Source organism: Amblyomma maculatum, chromosome 2 (assembly GCF_055883805.1).
Source record: "Amblyomma maculatum isolate TAMU_Amacu chromosome 2, ASM5588380v1, whole genome shotgun sequence".
Lineage (NCBI taxonomy): Eukaryota > Metazoa > Arthropoda > Arachnida > Ixodida > Ixodidae > Amblyomma > Amblyomma maculatum.
In genome coordinates, this window is record NC_139345.1 from 132493721 (window position 1) to 132512619 (window position 18899).

At 45.4% G+C, this 18899-nt stretch overlaps 2 protein-coding genes across 3 annotated transcripts in view; one reads left to right on the forward strand and one right to left on the reverse strand.

Moving 5' to 3' along the window:
- Positions 1 to 2861: 2861 nt before the first annotated feature.
- LOC146199914 (centrosomal protein of 19 kDa-like) lies at positions 2862 to 4182 on the reverse strand. The gene has a single exon (XM_084592827.1). The coding sequence runs from the start codon at positions 3903 to 3905 to the stop codon at positions 3408 to 3410; it is 498 nt and encodes a 165-aa protein (XP_084448953.1). The 5' UTR covers positions 3906 to 4182; the 3' UTR covers positions 2862 to 3407.
- A 203-nt stretch (positions 4183 to 4385) lies between these two features.
- LOC146199915 (uncharacterized) overlaps positions 4386 to 18899 on the forward strand; it is a 105690-nt gene continuing 91176 nt past the window's right edge. For both annotated transcript variants that reach the window (XM_084595293.1, XM_084595294.1), the window contains exon 1: positions 4386 to 4489. The gene's annotated coding sequence lies outside the window, so the exon portion shown is untranslated. The remainder of the gene's footprint in view (positions 4490 to 18899) is intronic.

Consider the following 18899-nt stretch of genomic DNA (forward strand, 5'->3'; position numbering starts at 1 on the left):
CACACACACACACACACACACACACACACACACACACACACACACACACACACACACACACACACACACACACACACACACACACACACACACACACACACACACACACACACACACACACACACACACACACACACACACACACACACACACACACACACACACACACACACACACACACACACACACACACACACACACACACACACACACACACACACACACACACACACACACATTGCTGTTTCACGCGACCACTTCACAGCCGGAATGCTCCTTTGTTGCACCGCCCCATTCCGTCATCAGTATTCCAACTACACTTCGCCCCATCTGGTCGAAACTCAGGGCAGCGGGGAGTGCTGAGGCCTCCGAGATAAGTAGAATATTTTCACTGTAGCCAGACTCCGACATGAAGTATAGCTGCAGAGCGTTTTGCTTTCGTGCTACTAGGTGACGCTAAATATCCAGACACTGTATGGTTGGTAGGGTGACATCCAGGCAAAGACGCTGGGAAATGGTTGGCCATGGAGGAAGGAAAGAACTTTGGTTGGCGCATGTTTTTCCGGCGTCCGAGATACTGAAGATAACTCAGGCGACTCGGTTTGCAGAAGCGTCGTTCAGTGCGTGCGCTGTTGAAAACATCGCGTGTTTGGTCTTCGTATGCGATAGTAGGGTCCCTGGAAATATTGCTAGTCTGTCGTCCGCCGGCCGCGGCGGGGGGCTGCCGCTGAATGATCGCCGCGGTGGCGCTGCGGTGAACCGGAGTGCGCCACTGCTGACGGAGCAGACGACGCGCGCGCCCGTGCGCTTCGAAATGCATTCGCCGCATGCTCATTGTCAGGTGACTTGTACATGCGATGCCGCTCTTTAGTCTTTGATTTCAGTTTAGTCGTAATATTGAATTCGCAGCCGAGTTGTTCGCATAACCACGGATGCGACTTTTTTTTTTTTCGTGAGCGAAGTTTTGCGCGCATGCCCCTGAGCCGATGTAGAAACGAAGCTGCTTTTTATACCCTATTATCCTGCTGAAGCTACCGCCGTGCTGTATTGTAATGCAGACTTCTGAGGATTTTGTGCAAACAATTGCGCTTGCACGGAGAACTATACTAGACGCACATTCTAGGCTCCAAGGACCATGTGTGCGAGCAACAGAGCGCTGTCGCCGGCGTTTTCATTCACGCTATAGTTTCATCTTAACTTCTTAGTTTAGCTAAGTTATAACACGTATGTAGAACTAGAAACTTTCGGATGCATGCACAATTAAAGCACGCAAGATGGGAACCCGAGCCTTTCAAATCGCACCGCGCTTCAGGCAAACTGCTGATAGGTATTCTTTGGTACTTAGGAAGCCTAGCAGCCACTCATCAGAAAATGCCATCACTTTTGTTGACTTCCGTTTTGCAACCTCTAAAACATATTTTAACAGCCAGCTGTTAGTTGAGAGGAAGGGCACTAACACTTCTTTCAAACTCTGTCCTTGAAGGTGTTCATTTTCATTTTTCATTTCACCGATAGCTTTTACCAGCTTTGCCACCTTGTCCTTCGTACGACAAACTGCTCGAGACATAGAAGTCTGTTTCTTAATTTTTTCTTCTTTTTGACAGGGTGTTCTGAGTTAACTTTCGCAAGTATTTGCAGGCTATATGCATGTTGCATCAGAAATAATGGTGCAGTTCGTCGCAAATTAAGCAACGCCCATTGTAGGTGGGAAAGGTCTTGGTAATAGGCTTCAATCCGTTGCCAGGACACAAGCTGAGTTTCGCAATGTCCTGAATAAGATTAATTACCTTTTCTATGTCGACTTTACAGCTATCTCCTTGACTTTGTTTCCTCGAATGCACACAGCAGCATTCATGGCAGCTTCACCACTGCGATGGAACAGAACTCGCCGATGGCAATTGCCTCCGGAGATTCGTCCTCGCTTGAGTGGCACTATGCGAATTTTTATTGTTCAACATCAGAAAGATCGACATTTGTCCCCAGTGGCGGTGGCATGCAGCTTTCTGCATTCCTGGAGCAGGCTCACGTCACACGATCCACCATCGCTGTATTCTTCAACTGGCTCCAGATGCTTCAGGATCAGTGCACTTTTTTTCTTTCTCCACAGGTCTCCCTGCTGACTGTTTTTGCTCGTACAAGTTGCGCTCCTTTCTCTTGAGAGGCAGGGGTTTCAACAAGTATTTTGGAGTGTCAGGAAACAGCGTTGAGATGGCATCCTTCGTGAGTTGCGTAACATCCCGGGGAATCGCAATTACCTTTAGGTATTAAAACTTCGCTCAATAAAGCAGGGTTTGAAGTGTCGCTCACAAACGTCGACACTAGCTTATTCGTGTTACAGTAATGTGAGGGCAACCCCGATCCGGATCATCCGATATTTATATATACCGATATTTATATCAACGTCCAGGATTTCCTGTCTGCAACTCACAAAATAATGAGGAAGATATTCACCACTTGTGGGTTTGCCCGCCACTGAAGCCGACAATATCGGCACCTGACGGCAGTGGGCCTTTCACCGAGCAACCCATCTTCGTACATTGCTTGCACGCAAGGGCCTTATCATCGTTCTCTCTTCAATTTTATTAGAACACAGCCAACCTATTTTCTTTCATTTATTACGCCTTTTAATTTTCGTTTTGCATATTCCTTTATGCCCTAGCTGAGACAATAAACAATGTTATTGCCTTTGCCGCCGCGCTTGATGTTGCGCTCCCACTCTTGCCTCTTCCCTGCGTCTTTCGGCGTCCTGAAGAGATAACATTTCACCTTGCACGAGCGCTACCCGGTCTTGCACCCGGGCAAGAAACACGTATAAGTGCTATCACGCTTACCCGGTTTTATGGACATGACGCGATCACATATCCATAAAAAAGGCACACTTGCACACATGCTAGCTAATTTGCGCGCATTCCGGCTCGCGAGCGAAAAAAAGTGCAAGTGGTGCACGAGCCTTGTCACGGCACCAACGGATCAGCGCGGCGCAGATTCGCAGTACGGTACAACCGCCACAGCATCACGTACACAACGCGACCACGCTCCGAATGCGTACAGCGCCCCCTGCGCTTTCATTCGGGAAGCGGCCAACCGGTTCCATAGGGAACCCCGCTCGGACGGCAGACTAGCAAATACTTCTAGGGGCTCTAGCGATAGAGAAAGAAACTTCCCTGTATAGAGCACCACTGGTGACTGGTCTTAAGCTTCTACCGTCACCGGGAAAAAAGAAAAAAAAAAAAATCCAGCATACCGCGCGTACGCTCCATGCAGAATCGCTGTAGCAGTCACTTCACAATGCCAAAGATCACTCCCAAGTCGCAATTCTACGCAAATAATAATAAAAAAAAACGCTGCTGATCTTTGCCATTTTGTGCATTTTGAGCAGCACGGAGTGTGCTGAAAAGTAATGCGACTTAAAAGTCGAAATCGCCGCTCTTGTCGGAGTCCCAACCACATGTTTCAATTACACCTTCGACGTCGAAATCTTCCTCTACATCGTACTGAAAATCATGGTCACCGGGCTTTTTACGACTTTTTTCGAATGATAAATTCATCACATCTTTCTTCCTCCGCAGAATCTCGTCGTCGAGCTTGTTGAGGTCTTCCTCGGGGTTGACCGTGAACTCCTCGTTCACTTTTGCCAGACAGTCTTTCAAGGCATGTCCCTTTATGTTCTCTTGTATAATGCGCAGCATCTTCTCCACCTGTATTAGCGGGGCGTCATTCAGTACCGCCGAATGCCGATCGCGCAACGCTTCAGCGACGCTCTTGACATCCGAGTTTTTGAACAGACCTCTGACAGGCATCGTTCTCTTGTGAAGGGTACCGCTCTCCGTTTGATAGACAATAACGACGGCGGGGCTGCTTAGTCGCACGCCGACCCTTTTGATCCTGATGCCAGTTGATGACATTCTCCTCAAAGCAATACCACCTATATCAGACGATATTGATCTGTTGCGATGTCACAAACCTGACGATCCAGCTTGTACTTAAGACAATGAAAGTACTTCTCTCACGCCCAAGTGAACAGTTGAAGCGGCAGTCTTTGCTGTACAAACTCACTGAATTATCTGGCAGCGAACGTCATAGGGTAATAGGGTCTCTCAATACAGAATATTTTATGGCAAACGTTTGAACAGTGGTTGGAGTGGTTTCAAAGCAGACGAACGTAACATGGTAACATCACGCGTAACATCAACAAACGATGGTGGCGCAGCCTGTGAACGGAAGTCGTGCACGTCTATGCAATAAGCACAATTAATATTTATTAATTTCTTTTTAAGGTGTCAATAAAGTACTTTGTATGACAAATTAAATTATTAGGTATTTAAACTAAAGAGAACAACTGTACTTTTTGTATGTAGGGCACCGGTTGAGCGGTTGCTTTTGCCTGGCAACTTCCTTCTATGCATGTCAAACATGGCGCACGTCAAACTAGCCAGAAAGTGAAATGGAGAGTAAATGCGCTTGGGATTAGGAGACAACGGAACATCGGGTAAGCGAGCGATTTCTACGAAATATTCTCAGATGAAGTGGCTTCTCCCACAAGCTGAGAGCGTCACTTTGGCGAGCGCCGTAGGCGAGAAAATCCCATCTTCTTCCTGTGACCGTAGGGCTTGTTCAAGTTCGTTCACTCTGTTTGTCGCTTACTTTCTCGTTTTCCGCGCTTTAAAAGGGTGCGCAGCGCGTCCCCGCTCTTTCGTTGCCGTCTTCGTTCGCAGCGCTGCGCGACTAGCCAGAAGCCGAGGGGCTGACTAGCTTTTTTCCTTTCGAATTGCTGCAGCTTCGCTGCAACAGGCGCCTGAGTGCAGTTGACCGCGATAATTAATGCTCGTTGTTTGCTTCCGAAATGATCGCTAGGCGGTAAGCTGTCTTTGCTTCGAGGCATAGCCACGCAAGCTGACGACCACAGAACTCGCCTGAAGCGTTTGATTGTGAGTTTCCAGGCGCGTTTGTCCCGGATTTTGCACCATGCTGTGAGGCGACGCTTAGAGGCCCGTTGTTCTTGTCGAACAGTCGCCAGCGCCTCACTGCTAGTCGGATGCGCCATCGGGCAGGATGTTTCGTCGCGGGAGTGCGCGGTGTTTGCCTGCGAGTTGTGATTTGCGCTCTCGGAAAGCTCTGCAGGTGGTCGGCCCGACGTGAGGCAAGAGACCCGCGAAGTGGCGGGCTTCCTCGTCTTTCGGCGGAAACCCTTGTTCTCCGGGGAGGCAGCGTGGCTGTATGGCCCTGGTCTGCGTATGGAGCCTGTGAAGGCCCAACGAAAAATATTCTGAGCCACACATCTTTCTTTGTGACACTATAGCTGATGTTGCGTTTCACGGGCGAAAACACTGCATGGAACTTCGGAGTCCTGAGGTTGCTATGAACGGTATGGCACCCGGCTCCTGAACATTTAGTGACCTAGCGAGCGAAGGTAGAAAATTAAATATTCGAGGCATCTTTTCTGGATACTGAAGATTGCGCCATTTTCTACCTTCTCTTCTTCTCTACCCCCCCACCCCCCACCTTTTTTTTTTACTGATCTTGGCAAGGAAGGGATGTAGTTTTTACTGCAGTCAAGTGAATTTTAGGCTGGAACATGTGGATTAGTTTTCTCTTCCATAGTGCAGACTTTTATGTTTGCACAATTTTCATTTCCCAGTGTCTCACACAGATTGTGTCATGGCCTAAGAGCCTGCTTCGTTTTACTATGGAGTCATTGTAAAGACACACTGCTTCATTGTTTTCTACCTTTGGGGGTGTTCAGTATGTTTCCATGGGCAGCAGCTGTGCAGCTTGAAACGGTTGCTGTTAGCTCTGAATTTGTGTCACGAAGCTTTAATACAAATAATGTTCAGGATGGTCTCCGCAAGCCTATTTTACTGTAAAACATGGCAGTCATTTATATGCCTTGCTGACGGAAGGCTTGTTTGGCACAACGGGATGCATTATTTACAGTGCAATTTCAGCATTAGTGGTAAAAAAACAGATGCAAGGCACTCTCGTGTTAGCGTGAAATTCATTCTTGCAACTCAGTATATCTTTATAGCCTTTATAACCCATTCAGCAAATAATGCTCACAACCTTGGTTCTTCAGTGAAAAGGAACAGATGGCTTGCAACAGCATATGCCTTCTGCTTGGTTCGGCATTGTCCCATTTTTTACACGCTGCTGTGTTAGGCAGGCTCAAAGTTAATTTTTAACTGTATTGTTGGCACCCAAAATTTTTAGCAGTGTTTTATAAACATGAAAACCAAATACAAGGTATGGAGCAACATAACAGAGCAAAAGAGCTAAAACCAAACAAAGAAACTATAGCAAAGCTATGTGGTGCTTCAAGTGAAGCAGAACACTACCAACGACAAAATGGCAAAATAACCCAAAAGGCAAGAAAAAAAGAAAGCTGCTGCAGTAACAAGCAACAGACAAACTGTTCTTGATTCTTTACGTTGCATGTACAGGCATTTTTTCATTACGTTGTCATATTTGATAAATGGTCTCTAGGATGGTGCATTGTAATACAGGTCCTGTAAGCACGAATCTTTTAGCTCTCATTCCCACCAGCGAATTCAGTGAACAACTTCAGGAAACCATGGCACAGACCAGATTGAATGAAAAATCGGACTGAACTTCCGACCTTTTACGTCAGTGTGGGAGCCGGCTTAAAAAAACAAAACAAAAGACAAATATACTTTAGTTCCCAACTTCGAGCCAGCAGTAGTGGCTCCAAGTGTGCAGCTCTGTTATCCAATGCACTAGACCGCTCGGCTATCGCGGCAGCATCACGTGCAGCATGTCCTAACTGGAGACTTCTCATGTCATGCATTGTAAATAGTTACTTGAATCTTTCATCCACTCACGTCGTGCTTTTAAATGTTCAGAGTGACTATTGGTGCCACCCTAGCTGTACAGTTGAGCAATTTGGATCAAGAGACAGAAAAGCACACACCGCTATGATGGTGCAGTGCTTAGCGTGCTCGGCTGCTGTGCCCAAGGATGTGGGATTGAATCTCGGCCGCGGCAGCCACTTTTCAAGGGAGGCAAAATGAAGAGGCGTCCATGTGCTGTGCAATTGTCAGTGCATGTTAAAGAACTCCAGGGGGTTGAAATTTTTTTTAACCCTCCACTATGGTGTCTGTAGCCTGAGTCGCTTTGGGACGATTAACCCCATAAACCAAACCAAACAGAGAAGCTCGACTATGTCCCTGATGCCAGCTGTACGTAGCGGCACATACAGCCAAGAGAGGAGCCAATCATCGTTGAGGCCGATGAAGCAGGGACATGCGCTATGGCTCGTCAAGTTGTGAACACGAGTGACATAGGTTCAGTGGGCTGCATGGTCATGAAAAGATATCATGAAAATATTAGGGCAAGCTAAAGCGGCTGGTTAAGACAGCAGCTAAAGCACTGAAAGTGGTGAAGGAAGCCGAGGATGCTGTCTAGTTAGGAAAAGTGCCTGATTGTGGAGTTTGCTGGGAGGCCATGTGACAGGCCCAGTTTTGAGAACAGAAGCTCATCAGAAAGGCCTTTATCACTATGGGGCAACAAACCACTTTGCATGCATTTTGTGCTTGCACCTATTCTCGATGATACCATGAAATAGGTACAAAATTGGGAGAGTTCAAGATATTGTTTTTCTAAGCACTGGTGATTCCCAGTTTTCTTGTAAGACTAACACCGATTTTTGTTTTAAGGACAATGCAGTGGCACTGCCGTCGCTGGCTGGGTTTAAAGGGTTTGTTTAGATCCCTTAGGAATAAATGTAAAGAGATGACTTTAAAGCAGTTTTCTAATTGCACAGTGTGCATACGTTGTCATCCCTTTGCAAAGAAAAGCTGACTACATTGTAGAGCAGATCATCATTAGCCGGACTTTACCCACTGTAGAGCGAAGGCCTCTTCCATACTCCAACTAATCTGGTCCTGTGCTCCACTTTACTTTTGTGTACTTCTTAACCTCATCCACTCACCTTTGTGCCACCCCCTTCGCTTTCCTTCCTTTCTAGAACAGATCATGAAAGCATAAAACAGCATTTGAAAGGTGATGTATATTAAAACACTGCGAAACATACGATAGGGAGTCCCCCCCCTCGCTGTAGGTATAAGGTTGAGGGGCGACTCTTCAGAATACATGTAAGCAATACTTTCTGAAATTATTTGCTAATTTCACAGCGTACTCCTGGAGACAGTCATTTGTTAAGAGTTTTTGAGCTTTGAAAAACACTCAGCATGTAGTGTAATTTTGAGTAACTTATTGAGATCTCATGATAAGTGCTTGTTGTGACACCGAGCATACCCCCAACAGGTGTTTTTGAGCCCAGTGCTTCTCCGAATCACACAAGCTTCATTTGTTCACTAATGTCGGCATTTAATCTAGGCAGCCTAAACAGCTCTACATGGAAAGGGGTCCTCGAATGGCATGATGAATAAACAAAAGCAAACCGTGCGCATAGCAGACGTTGCAGGTGATACCCCCAATCCCCTTCTGGTGTCCGGGGGCACCCCATGACTGTACACATGGTGTCGCCTATAACATAGGAGTGCAGTATGAAACTAAAATTGCCACATTCGATTCATGCTGCACATGTCTGAATAGGTTCAAGCTTATCTTTACAGATGTCGGCATGAACGCCTCGGGCGGAGCGTGCATATTCCATGACAAGTTTAACGTTAGTCTGGTATAACTGTCCTTCAGGTGTCATTGATGCAGCCTTAAAAATTTTCCAAACACATTTAAGGACGGGGGTAAGGACGGCTTGTGAGACACAAAACCAGTCACCGGAAGTTTGTCTGCAAAATGTATTCCCCGGAAATGACACCGTTTGTGATTATAGAATAAAAATAAGAAAAGTCAATTGGGGTCTTGATGGGAATTGAACCCGGGCCACTGGCGTACGAGACGGGGTGCTGTCACTGCTTTACAACGCTTCGACGTCTGAAGTTGAATAAAGGCACATCTAGGGAATACACATTTGTCTTAAAAATTTATCTTGCACTGAGGCCTACATGAGTAATTGAGGGTAATTACAGTTTTCACAATTACGTTGCAAGATGACTTAAAGAAACATGTTTCAAAGTCACGTGGCTAATGATGAAGATGACATGACTGTGTGAATATGGACAAAGGGAGACAAATGAGGCACTTACTCGCACTTAGTCATTGCAGCAGCGCATGCTTTTTCATTTCTTTAGTGCAGCAGGCCGCAGCGATCTCAGTTTTTTCTAAACGACTTAGTCATTCCAACAAATATGGGTAAAAGATGATGCCTAGGTATTTATAATTAGGATCAAAAGAAATATATTAGTGCTAAAGCTAAGCGTCAACCAGAAAACAATAAAAACCAAAGACTAGCCTTTGTGGCTTCTAATAGAAGTGTTGTTCAAAATGAGATGCAGCAATGATATGAGCTTAAGTAGTTTTAAAAAGAGCACAAGGAGCATGTGTATGCAGGTGTCAGATTCCCAGCATTGTGAATAAGGGTGTGAATGGTGGCCTCTGTGATTAGTGATTACAAGCAAAGGTGAGGGAGTAACTTCTTTTCACTTGCTAGCACGTTTTCCCCTGCCCCTATAATAGCCGTGGCATTTTAATACGGAATGTTTGGTGCCAGAGTCCGCTTTTTTGTTTGTCACATTGTTGCTACGCTCTTTCAGGTACCATTCAAAACTTCTAGTTGCGCCACTGTAGATGCAGGCGCAGTCATAACAAGGGATACTGTAAGCAACCCCCAGAGTATTTGGGAGAGGGAGGGGCGGGGGGGGAGAGATTCTTTTATGTTCACAAGCACGCGTCTCAGTTTCCTTGTTGGAAAACGGACAGTGTAGCCTTTGAAAGCGTTCAGAAAGCACACCGAGATCTCACTCATTTTATGGAAGTACGGAACAGCGGCTTGTTTCACAGCTGAAGACAAGGCAGTGTTACTTGCTGGATGATATATTACTGTTTTTTCCGCACATGCCATGAAACCAATAGGACAGTCACTTATTTGCCTGGTGGTCTTTAGGAGAGCTGCGATTGCATTCTGCTCGTTCAGAAATAGTTGCTGTCAGTGCCACAGTGTGAAACTAGTGGAATAATTTCAATTCAATGGGTTTCTTTTTCCCCAATCTTACGCAGATCTTTGGCGCATACACAGATCTTTAGATTGCGCCTACACTGTTTTGGTGCTGTGGGTGTGGCGGTTTTCTGAAGGTCATGGAAGGTCAGACTGTAGAAATGTTCTACCGGCTCTTAGCAGTTTTTCATTTTTAGTCTTTCGATACATGCCTGGTTTCTGGAGGAGATGTGCCCCGGTTTGAAGTGCATTCAGGCCTCGGGAACTAGTTTTTTTTTGTCAGTTTTTCAGTTTTCTGGCTTATAACTTGCTTGTTATGCTTTGTTCAAACTGTATAAAAGCAAGGCAAATTCTCTGGAGAGCCAGGTATGCAACTATATGTAGAAGAGGTCATTGCTATGGCAATTATTTTTTTTTTTTTTACATTGAAAGGATGCTGAGGGCAAATTCAAGTTTCTGTGTGTTGGTGAGGTACCACGCTGTAATAATGTAATGACCAAACCTAAACTGAAAGCAGAACTTTTATGATCTAGAAATGGCTGAAAAAAAAAACAACAACAACTGAAGAACAGGTTTGGCATCACCAGCCGGTTTCATGGACTGTCGGCTTCACACTGGTTTTTCGACATGGATCTCAGATGCTGTGCTGCATAACTTAGAACTGCGGCAACCCGCCCTTATCTACGAGGGTAAAATGACTTTGCACTGAGCAGCAATAATGTTTCAATTCAGTTTCCTCGTCCATAAATACACCTTTTGTTTCCATATGAATGTCAGCACGGCTGGAAAAAGCATACCTGCCAACTCTCCCGAATTGTCCGGGAGTCTCCTGAATTTCGATTACATCTCCCGATCGTACGGACCGACTTCCAATCTCCAGAAAAGTGGCTGCCATAGCCCAGCGTTTCTTTTTATAATTTCTAATAGCTGTAATCCTATAACGTCCTATGATATAACCATGCTGGAAAGCAGCGTGGGAGCAGTTAGTCACCAGCATGCAGCTTGAATCGAGGTAGTGGCCACCAGCATCATCACAAACATGACCAGCCAACGGGTGCTGCCATGGACCAGCATGAGGAGTTAGATGCTTTCTCTAGCCTCTATGCTGTATTTACACAATTGTAAGTCGACCAATCCCCCCCCCTCCTCCCCCCCCCCCAGTCGCATGCCCCGAAAACTGCCCTAGAACATGGACAGATAGAAAGAGACAAACACACATATATTGTTTTCTATTTGTCCATGTTCTAGTGCTGTTTTAACATAATGTTCAACCAATTTGCCCGACAAGCCACTTCAGAAAAATAATTGCCTGGCTGTACTACTCGCCTCCACTTCAAATCATATATTTCAGTGATATACAATGCAAGCTTGGCCTCTAGCTCTGGTTTGCATACCAACTCTATCCTTCGGAAACCTCTTCACTTGGCGTTGAAAATTTTGTCTCACTGCCTCCGCCACTCCCGCATAACCCATTTAGAACCTTCGAACTTGCGGCCTACAACGCAGTTTTTTCTTCGGCATAAATGAAAGCCGCCTCCTTGAACGCGGCACGGAATAAGCACCAAATGCTTTTTAGACAGAAAAGCTCATGACAAAGCATGTGGCTGGTCGTAAAGTGAAAAGTGCGAACACGTGAACCTCGCGCGAACTCAACAAACTCATCGCCGTGTCACGTGACCCGACGTGACTGACGCCCAGAAAGCGAGTGTCCCCGCGATTGGGAAAAGTGGGCCTTCCTTAAACGATCGACACTCCGACAGGTGTGCAGTTCGTGCTGCACAAGAAAAGTTAGAAAAATTCTCCTTGAGAAGCATGCACAGTAACTTAATTTTGCACCTGAAGCTGTAAAGCAAATGAATTCGCCGTATCCTCCGTGATATAGTTTTTATTGTGCTCTTATTAAGGGTGCCATGCTTTGGGTTTGATTTTAGGTCGACCTCCCCCACTTTTGATTCTCGAATTCTAAAACACAGGTCGGCTTACAATCATGTAAATGCGGTACTTCCGTGCAACAAACGAGAGATCAGTTCAAAATAAACTAATGGGCTGCCACTTTCACCTCTTTCCAATTTTGTCAGCATCAATAATTTCCAAATTGCTGAACTAAAAAAAAAAAAAAGACACCCCCGTCCCCTTCTTCCGCCGCAACGGCGGTCTCCAGAATTTTCATGTTGCAGGTTGCAGGTATGAAAAACGTTGATAATCAGTTGTTTCTTAGAACAAGAATTAGGTGGTGTTCTTCTCAGTGCCTCTTTAAAGTCTATTTGTATAAACCTAATATAATGACTTCTAACATGGTTATACGTATGTCTTAGTCAACATGTCTCAGTGAATTTGTAGCGCTGTATGTTTATTAGAAACTGAATAGGGCCTTTTTTTTGCATGCGTCATGCAGTTGTGAACCCTAGTTAAAGACAGAGTTGTTTTACGAGGGATATTTGTTTGAATACTGGTATTTAAAGTTCCTTTGAGGGTTTTAATGTCGCAAGGTGCTATCCATTACATCCCCGCAGACGGCATCTGGTAAAGCAGACCTTTGCGTGTACCACGTGACATGAAGGAGCATCCACACTTAGCCGTGCGTGGCATTGCCGTGTCTTGGGAAAAGGGGATTCTGGTGGTTGAGCTGATGGTGTGTTTGGACCTTTAAGGACCCTCGGCGGAGGCAATACAGCACTTTTGCCCGTGCTTCCCACAGACTGCACCTTCGGTCTGACCCTACTGGGGGAAATTGGAAATTGCCCTTTCCTATTCTCCCTTCAGTCTTTCACTTCCCTATCTTTTTTTCTAAAACTATTCTGTCTGCTACTCTCTTCTTGGTTTTTCCTTACTTCCTGACGGCAAGGTTTAACCTTGTGTGAAGTAACTCACTGAGTTGCCCCATATTAGGTTATAGTTATGGTGGACAGCTGGCGTGGGCAGGACTTGTTCGCAAGTTCCTGTTCTGCTCCATGGTGGCTGGCTGATTCTGTGGCCGAACAGCATACTTTTTTTATAGATTCTTGCTGAAAACCACATGATCGCCTTAAAGAAAGGCGGACTGAAGCAGCATCCGACTTCTACAGAAAACTATAACTGTTCAAGTTTCATGTAATTCATAATGAAAAACCAGCCCTTACAATATCTCCATTCTTAGTGTCTAAGACCCTCACCCAAACCTTAGGACCAGGATACAATGTATCTGAACTAGCCAATAAGGACCTCATACTGGAAATCTCAGACAATGTCCAAAGCTCAAAAATTCCAAAGCTTGAGAATTTTGGGGACATCCTCATTACAGTGTCTGCACACAGATCCCTAAATTTTGTCTGTGGAGTGATATCCGAGAAAAGCTTCATGAAACTCCCAGACGAAGAAATTCTCGAGGGTCTATGAGATCAAAATATGACCTATCTGCGCAGAATCAAAATCAGTTAAGACAACATTTAAGTACCTACAAAATGCATTGCCCTGACTTGTGCAACCTCCAATATCCCTGAATCGATTGGAGTAGGGTACATCAAAGCAAATGTTCGATCTTCCATCCCCTACTGCAGATGCTGCTCTAACTGCCAACATTTCGACCATGCTTCATTTTTAAACCAGTCAACCTTGTTGAATTTCGACCATGGCTCACAGAGTTGCTGCGGCTGAAAGCATGTGCAAGATGTGCTGCAAAAGGTCACCAGTCTATTGACTGCGCTGCTGCACCACATTGCGCAAACTGCCATGGGGACCACCCTGTGCACTGTAGGTCGTGCCAGTCGTGGAAAAATGAAAACGAAATTATAACCCTGAAAACAAGAAAACATCACCTTCAAAAAGAGAGTCAAAGAATAAAAAAAAAATTTGTGGTCATGGCAAAAGCAAACTACTCCTAGGTGGCGAGGGGTGCAGAATGAAGTTTTAGGCCCTATACATCACTGTTTTTATCTCTTCATGAAACCTCACAACCAGCACATTGTACCAGCTTGAGTGCACCGTTCACCTTGTGTTTGGTGTTCTTTGGCCTGAGATGCCCTTGCGCCATTAAAGGCCACCATCATCATCATCATCATCATCATCATCATCATCATCAGGCAGGGGCAGCGAAAGCTCCCCTTTCAGCTAAGAAACAGTGCCTGCTGGCCCCCCAACTGGCTGCCCGCAAGGATTCCTCGCGGAAGGTGAAGCCTGGAATTTCCGCTCCCGCAGCTCGCCTGCGAACCTCCAGTAACTCCGAACAGGCGACGGATACTAACTCTCCTTCACCCCCGGCATAATGGCAGCAAAACTCTCTCAAATGAAAAAAAAAAAAAAAAAAAAAGAACAAAAAAAAATAAAAAAACCCCAGCGAAATACAATAACAGGACCAGATAATCTGGGAACCTAAGATTTTAGTTACATTCTCACAAATCATTAAAGGAGGCATTTCTGGTGCGCTGGAACGGCCGTGCACTCATTAGGAACTACACTGATCTGGCCGATCTTTTCAATTCACTTGTCTCTGTTGCTCTAAACCTAGGGCCTAAACACTCAATCAAACATTCTCCGAAGTCTTCCGCTGCGATCGACAGCAAGCAAATAGGCTATCTGAAGGCGTCGCTGTTATAATTCGGAATTCGGTTGTAGCTCGTCATATTGACCCCAGAACAAATTATGAGGCTGTTGCAGTCACCATCCGTCATTACAAAACAATGACATTATGTTCTGTATGAAACAGACTCTTGGGCAAGTTGGTAATCCATTGAACACCATTCAAGTGTCACACTTCATGATCTGGAATCATTTTTTTTAAAATTTTTTTTAACTACCAGAGCTGTATCTGATAGTTCGAGATTTTAATTTTTTTTAATTGGTTCACAGGAAGGGAAAGGCGCAGTATCTGTCACACTTGCTATGTGGACACCTGAACCGCGCCGTAAGGGAAGGGATGAGGTGGGAGTGAAGGTGGATAGAGAGAGGGAGGAGCCGTAGTGGAGGGCTACGGAGTAATTTCGACCACCTGGGGATCTTTAACGTGCGCAGACATCGCACAGCACACGGACGCCACTTCGTTTCGCCTCCATCGAGACGCAGCCGCCGTGGTCGGGTTCGAACCCGGGAACTCCGGGCGGTGGTCGGGCGTCTTACCACTGCACCACCCCGGCGGGGCCGAGATTTTAATGCACATTCTACTTTTTGGGAAGTAAACAAAATGATACTAGCGGCCATATTTTAGATTTTATTTTGTGCAACAGTGTTTGCTTGCTCAATCCACATACTGCTCTCCAAGTAATAGAACAATGAGCTGCTTAGTTGTGTGCCTGGCGCTGGGCTGCCTACTCCTCTCCAATCCAATCTAATCTAATCCAATCCAAACCAACCCAGTCTATCAAATCCAGTTCAGTCAAGTACAGTTCATGCTAGTGAAATACGATCCAACCAAACCTGTCCAACCCAAACCAGCCCAATCTAATCTAGTCCAATCCAATCCTGTCCAATGCTGAGTACACGCTCGCTCGAAATGCGCCACTGACTAGCCTATCATCATCACTACTATCATCCTGACGCTAGAGAATGAGAATTGAAGGGACAGAACACTGGAATCTTGGTCTCAAATTTTTTTCTGCGCAATGGAAAGATTGATGTCTAAAATTTCCGATTCATAGCGATTTTGGTAGAAACGCTGTAAATTTTTACCGAGGATTTTTCGATCAGTGCATGCGCCCATTTTTATGTAGTCCGATGCTGGAAACCATGAGCAGCGACCGCGATGTCGACTGGTGGTTGACAAAAAAGACGTACCGAAAACAAATATAAATTTAACTCGCCAGACAGTAGACATTTCTTTTTGCTTAGAGTAACGTCCTTTTTTAATTTCACACAAGGATGTTGCGGCACAGTAACGCACGCCTCATCGACGTACATTGCTTGGACGCAAGGGCCTTATCATCGCTCTTTCTTGAACTTTATTAGAACAGCCAACCTTTTTTCTTTCATTTAATAACCCCCCTAATTTTTTTTTACATATTCCGTTATGCTATGGTGTCTAGCCACCATAGTTATGCCCTGAGGCAATAAACAACGTTATTAAAAAAAAAAAAGTCATAGTGGGCGCTATCATCGCTTCACTTACGGTATTCCAAACAATGTGGCGCCATCTAGTGGTAGAACCTTAACGCACGCCTCTTGCTGTGCGAAAGGAGGGGTGTTTTTATTGAAGGACGCAGTGGAAAGAGCGCAAAATATATTGAATGATGGATAAGCACTCCTAGAAGAAAAAAGAACAGTGTGCACTTACGAAAATCAGCGATATTTTGCTGACATCTAGTCACGTAGGGTGCTACACTGAAAGTAATAGGGTTTCTCCGCTAGATTGCGCCTCAGTGGTTTTTATGCTAGGGCGGGAGAGCGCGCGCATCAAGGCACCCTATTTTATGCGATTTTCAATGAAAAATTAAACTTGTAAAGCCTCTTTGATATTGTAATGCTCGATCTGTACTATATGAGGCAAGGTCTTTTCATTACCACCATAATCTCATGACATATTTTGATCAGTGTTCTGTCCCTTTAAGATGCGCTACTCACTATGTCTAGCTGTGTTGCATTTATTCATTCATAAACATTTATTTTACAAACCTTTATTAAACAGCCTCTGCGCGTGCGGCATAACAGGGAGCTCCATGGGGCGCCAGATTTACCGTCTCGCAAAAATTTCTGCCAAAAAGGCACACTAGATCACATTATCTGGGAATGCGCCGGCGAAGCCTGGGAGGTTTGGCTGCAGAGCGGAGACTCCGCCGTTCAGCAGCAGGCCATCTGCCTGGCGGCGGAGGCCGTGGAGAACTCCTGTACCTTCACTAGCCCTTAGTCTGCGGGGCTCCTCCAGACCTGTCCTCCTGGCCTGCGTGCCGGGGGCGGGAAACAGAGGGCCCCTTTTCGGTGGAAAATAAAAGTTTGCATTCATTTACCGTCTTGCGTACCAAAATTGTTGCGCGACCGTTCTTTCGACAGCGTTCGGAGTGCTGTCAAACCGTTTCGCACGAAGCAGCGGAGGTGGCTCAGTTACAGAGCCAGTAGCAGGCCCGCGCATTTTCTTTTCCTTCTTCCTACAATCGCAACAACCGTTTCGCTTCCAGTGCAGCGTACATCTGTTAATCAAGTTTGAAGCATAGTTTGCGATAGGGATTCGAATCGACGATATGTGTCTCCTGTTGTGTGCTTTGATCACCATATCACGTGACAGCGCAGAGGACGCCATTCGAGGAGGAAGCAGAGTACAGTGGGCATGCGTTACCGGTCGCTAGAGTAAGCGTGAGGGAAGTGCGTTGCGTGATAATAACAATAATTGGATTACAGGAAAAGAAAGGCGCTGTATCTGTGACTTTTTACTTTTTTCCGTGGACACCTGAGCTGTGCCGTAATTGGGAAGAGAGGAATGTGGGAGTGAAAGCGGAGAGAGAGAAAGAGGTACCGTAGTGGAAGGCTGCAGAGTAATTTTGACCATCTGGGGATCTTTAACATGCACTGTCATCGTACGGCACCTAGGCGCCTCTTCGTTTCGCGGTCGGGATCGAACTCAGGTAGCTTCGGCACAGTATTCGGGCACTTTAACCACTGCATCACCGTGGCGGGCCGGCCCTAGCATCTGCGAACTTTTTTCTTTTTCCTTGGGCATGTGTCTCCTAAATATATACCTAAAGGGGTTTACAGGAAAGGAAAGGTGCAGTATCTGCCACACTGTTCTGTGTACACCTTATCCGCGCCGTAACGGAAAGGGAGAGAGTTGGGACTGAAAGAAGAGGAGCCGTAGTGGAGGGCTCCGGAGTAATTTCGACCGCCTGGGGATCTTTAACGTGCGCTGACATCGCACAGCGGACGGACGGCTCTTCGTTTCGCCTCTATCAAAACGCAGTCGCCGGCGGTCGGGATCGAACATTTTAACCATTGCGCCACCGGCGCGGGAAGTAAAAAAAAAAAAAAAAAAGTAATGAAAATCAATTGCAATGAATGTGGGTGCAGTATCCGTGAGTGGAGGATATTTGATTTGCTATTTGAAATTTTGAAGTATTGGTATTCCACTAGAGAACTAAAACAGAAGATTAGGAATGTGCGAAAATTCGAAATTTTGCGAATATTCGAAAATTTTCAAATACGCCGAAAATTTTCGAATTCACCGCAGTTTCACCGCACTGCACGCTTCACCGCAATGCTTGAATGCGAGGGCAGTGCAGTGAAGCAGGGCAGTGCAGTGAAGCATCCTCAAAACTCGACGGGGCTGTTTTGTGATGTGGAACAGTCCCTTTTCTGAAGAGGGCCTTCCCGACACTGTGCGCAAAGCAAAGTACCTATTGAAGCGAGGAAAAAACTTCGTTCTCACTTCGGTTTAATCTTAAATGCAGACAACCATACTGCAGATGTTCATCAGATAGAATTACTGTGTTTTCAGATGCCTTTTCATTCCCATTCAGGAATTCAAATGTTCAGTTCATTGCAACTTTCTCTTTTTTTCGGGTACCTTGAAGGCTGAAATAACGAGAGTTTACTGCATTCATCAGCAACATAACACCTCTACCTGGTTTCATACAGGTTCTTCCTGTACAAAATACTGTTATATGGATTCTGTATAGAATTTATACTGAATTTTTTAGTAAGTTCTTCTGTGCAGCTCATTTAGTTTTCTTTGCAAATACCATGTGAATTCTGAAGTAAGCAAGGCAAACAATGTATAGCTAATTTTTAATTTCTTTATTTTTCACTTGGATTCATTGTACTAGATTTGATATCCGAAGCCCTTTTTATTTTCCGATATTCATATTCGATTCGTATTAAAAAATTTCAATATTCAAACACCTCTAAAGGAAGTACCTTTCCCTGTAGCCCCACAATTCTCCTAGCTTTCCTCCTGGGAGAGTGCAGCTCGATTGAG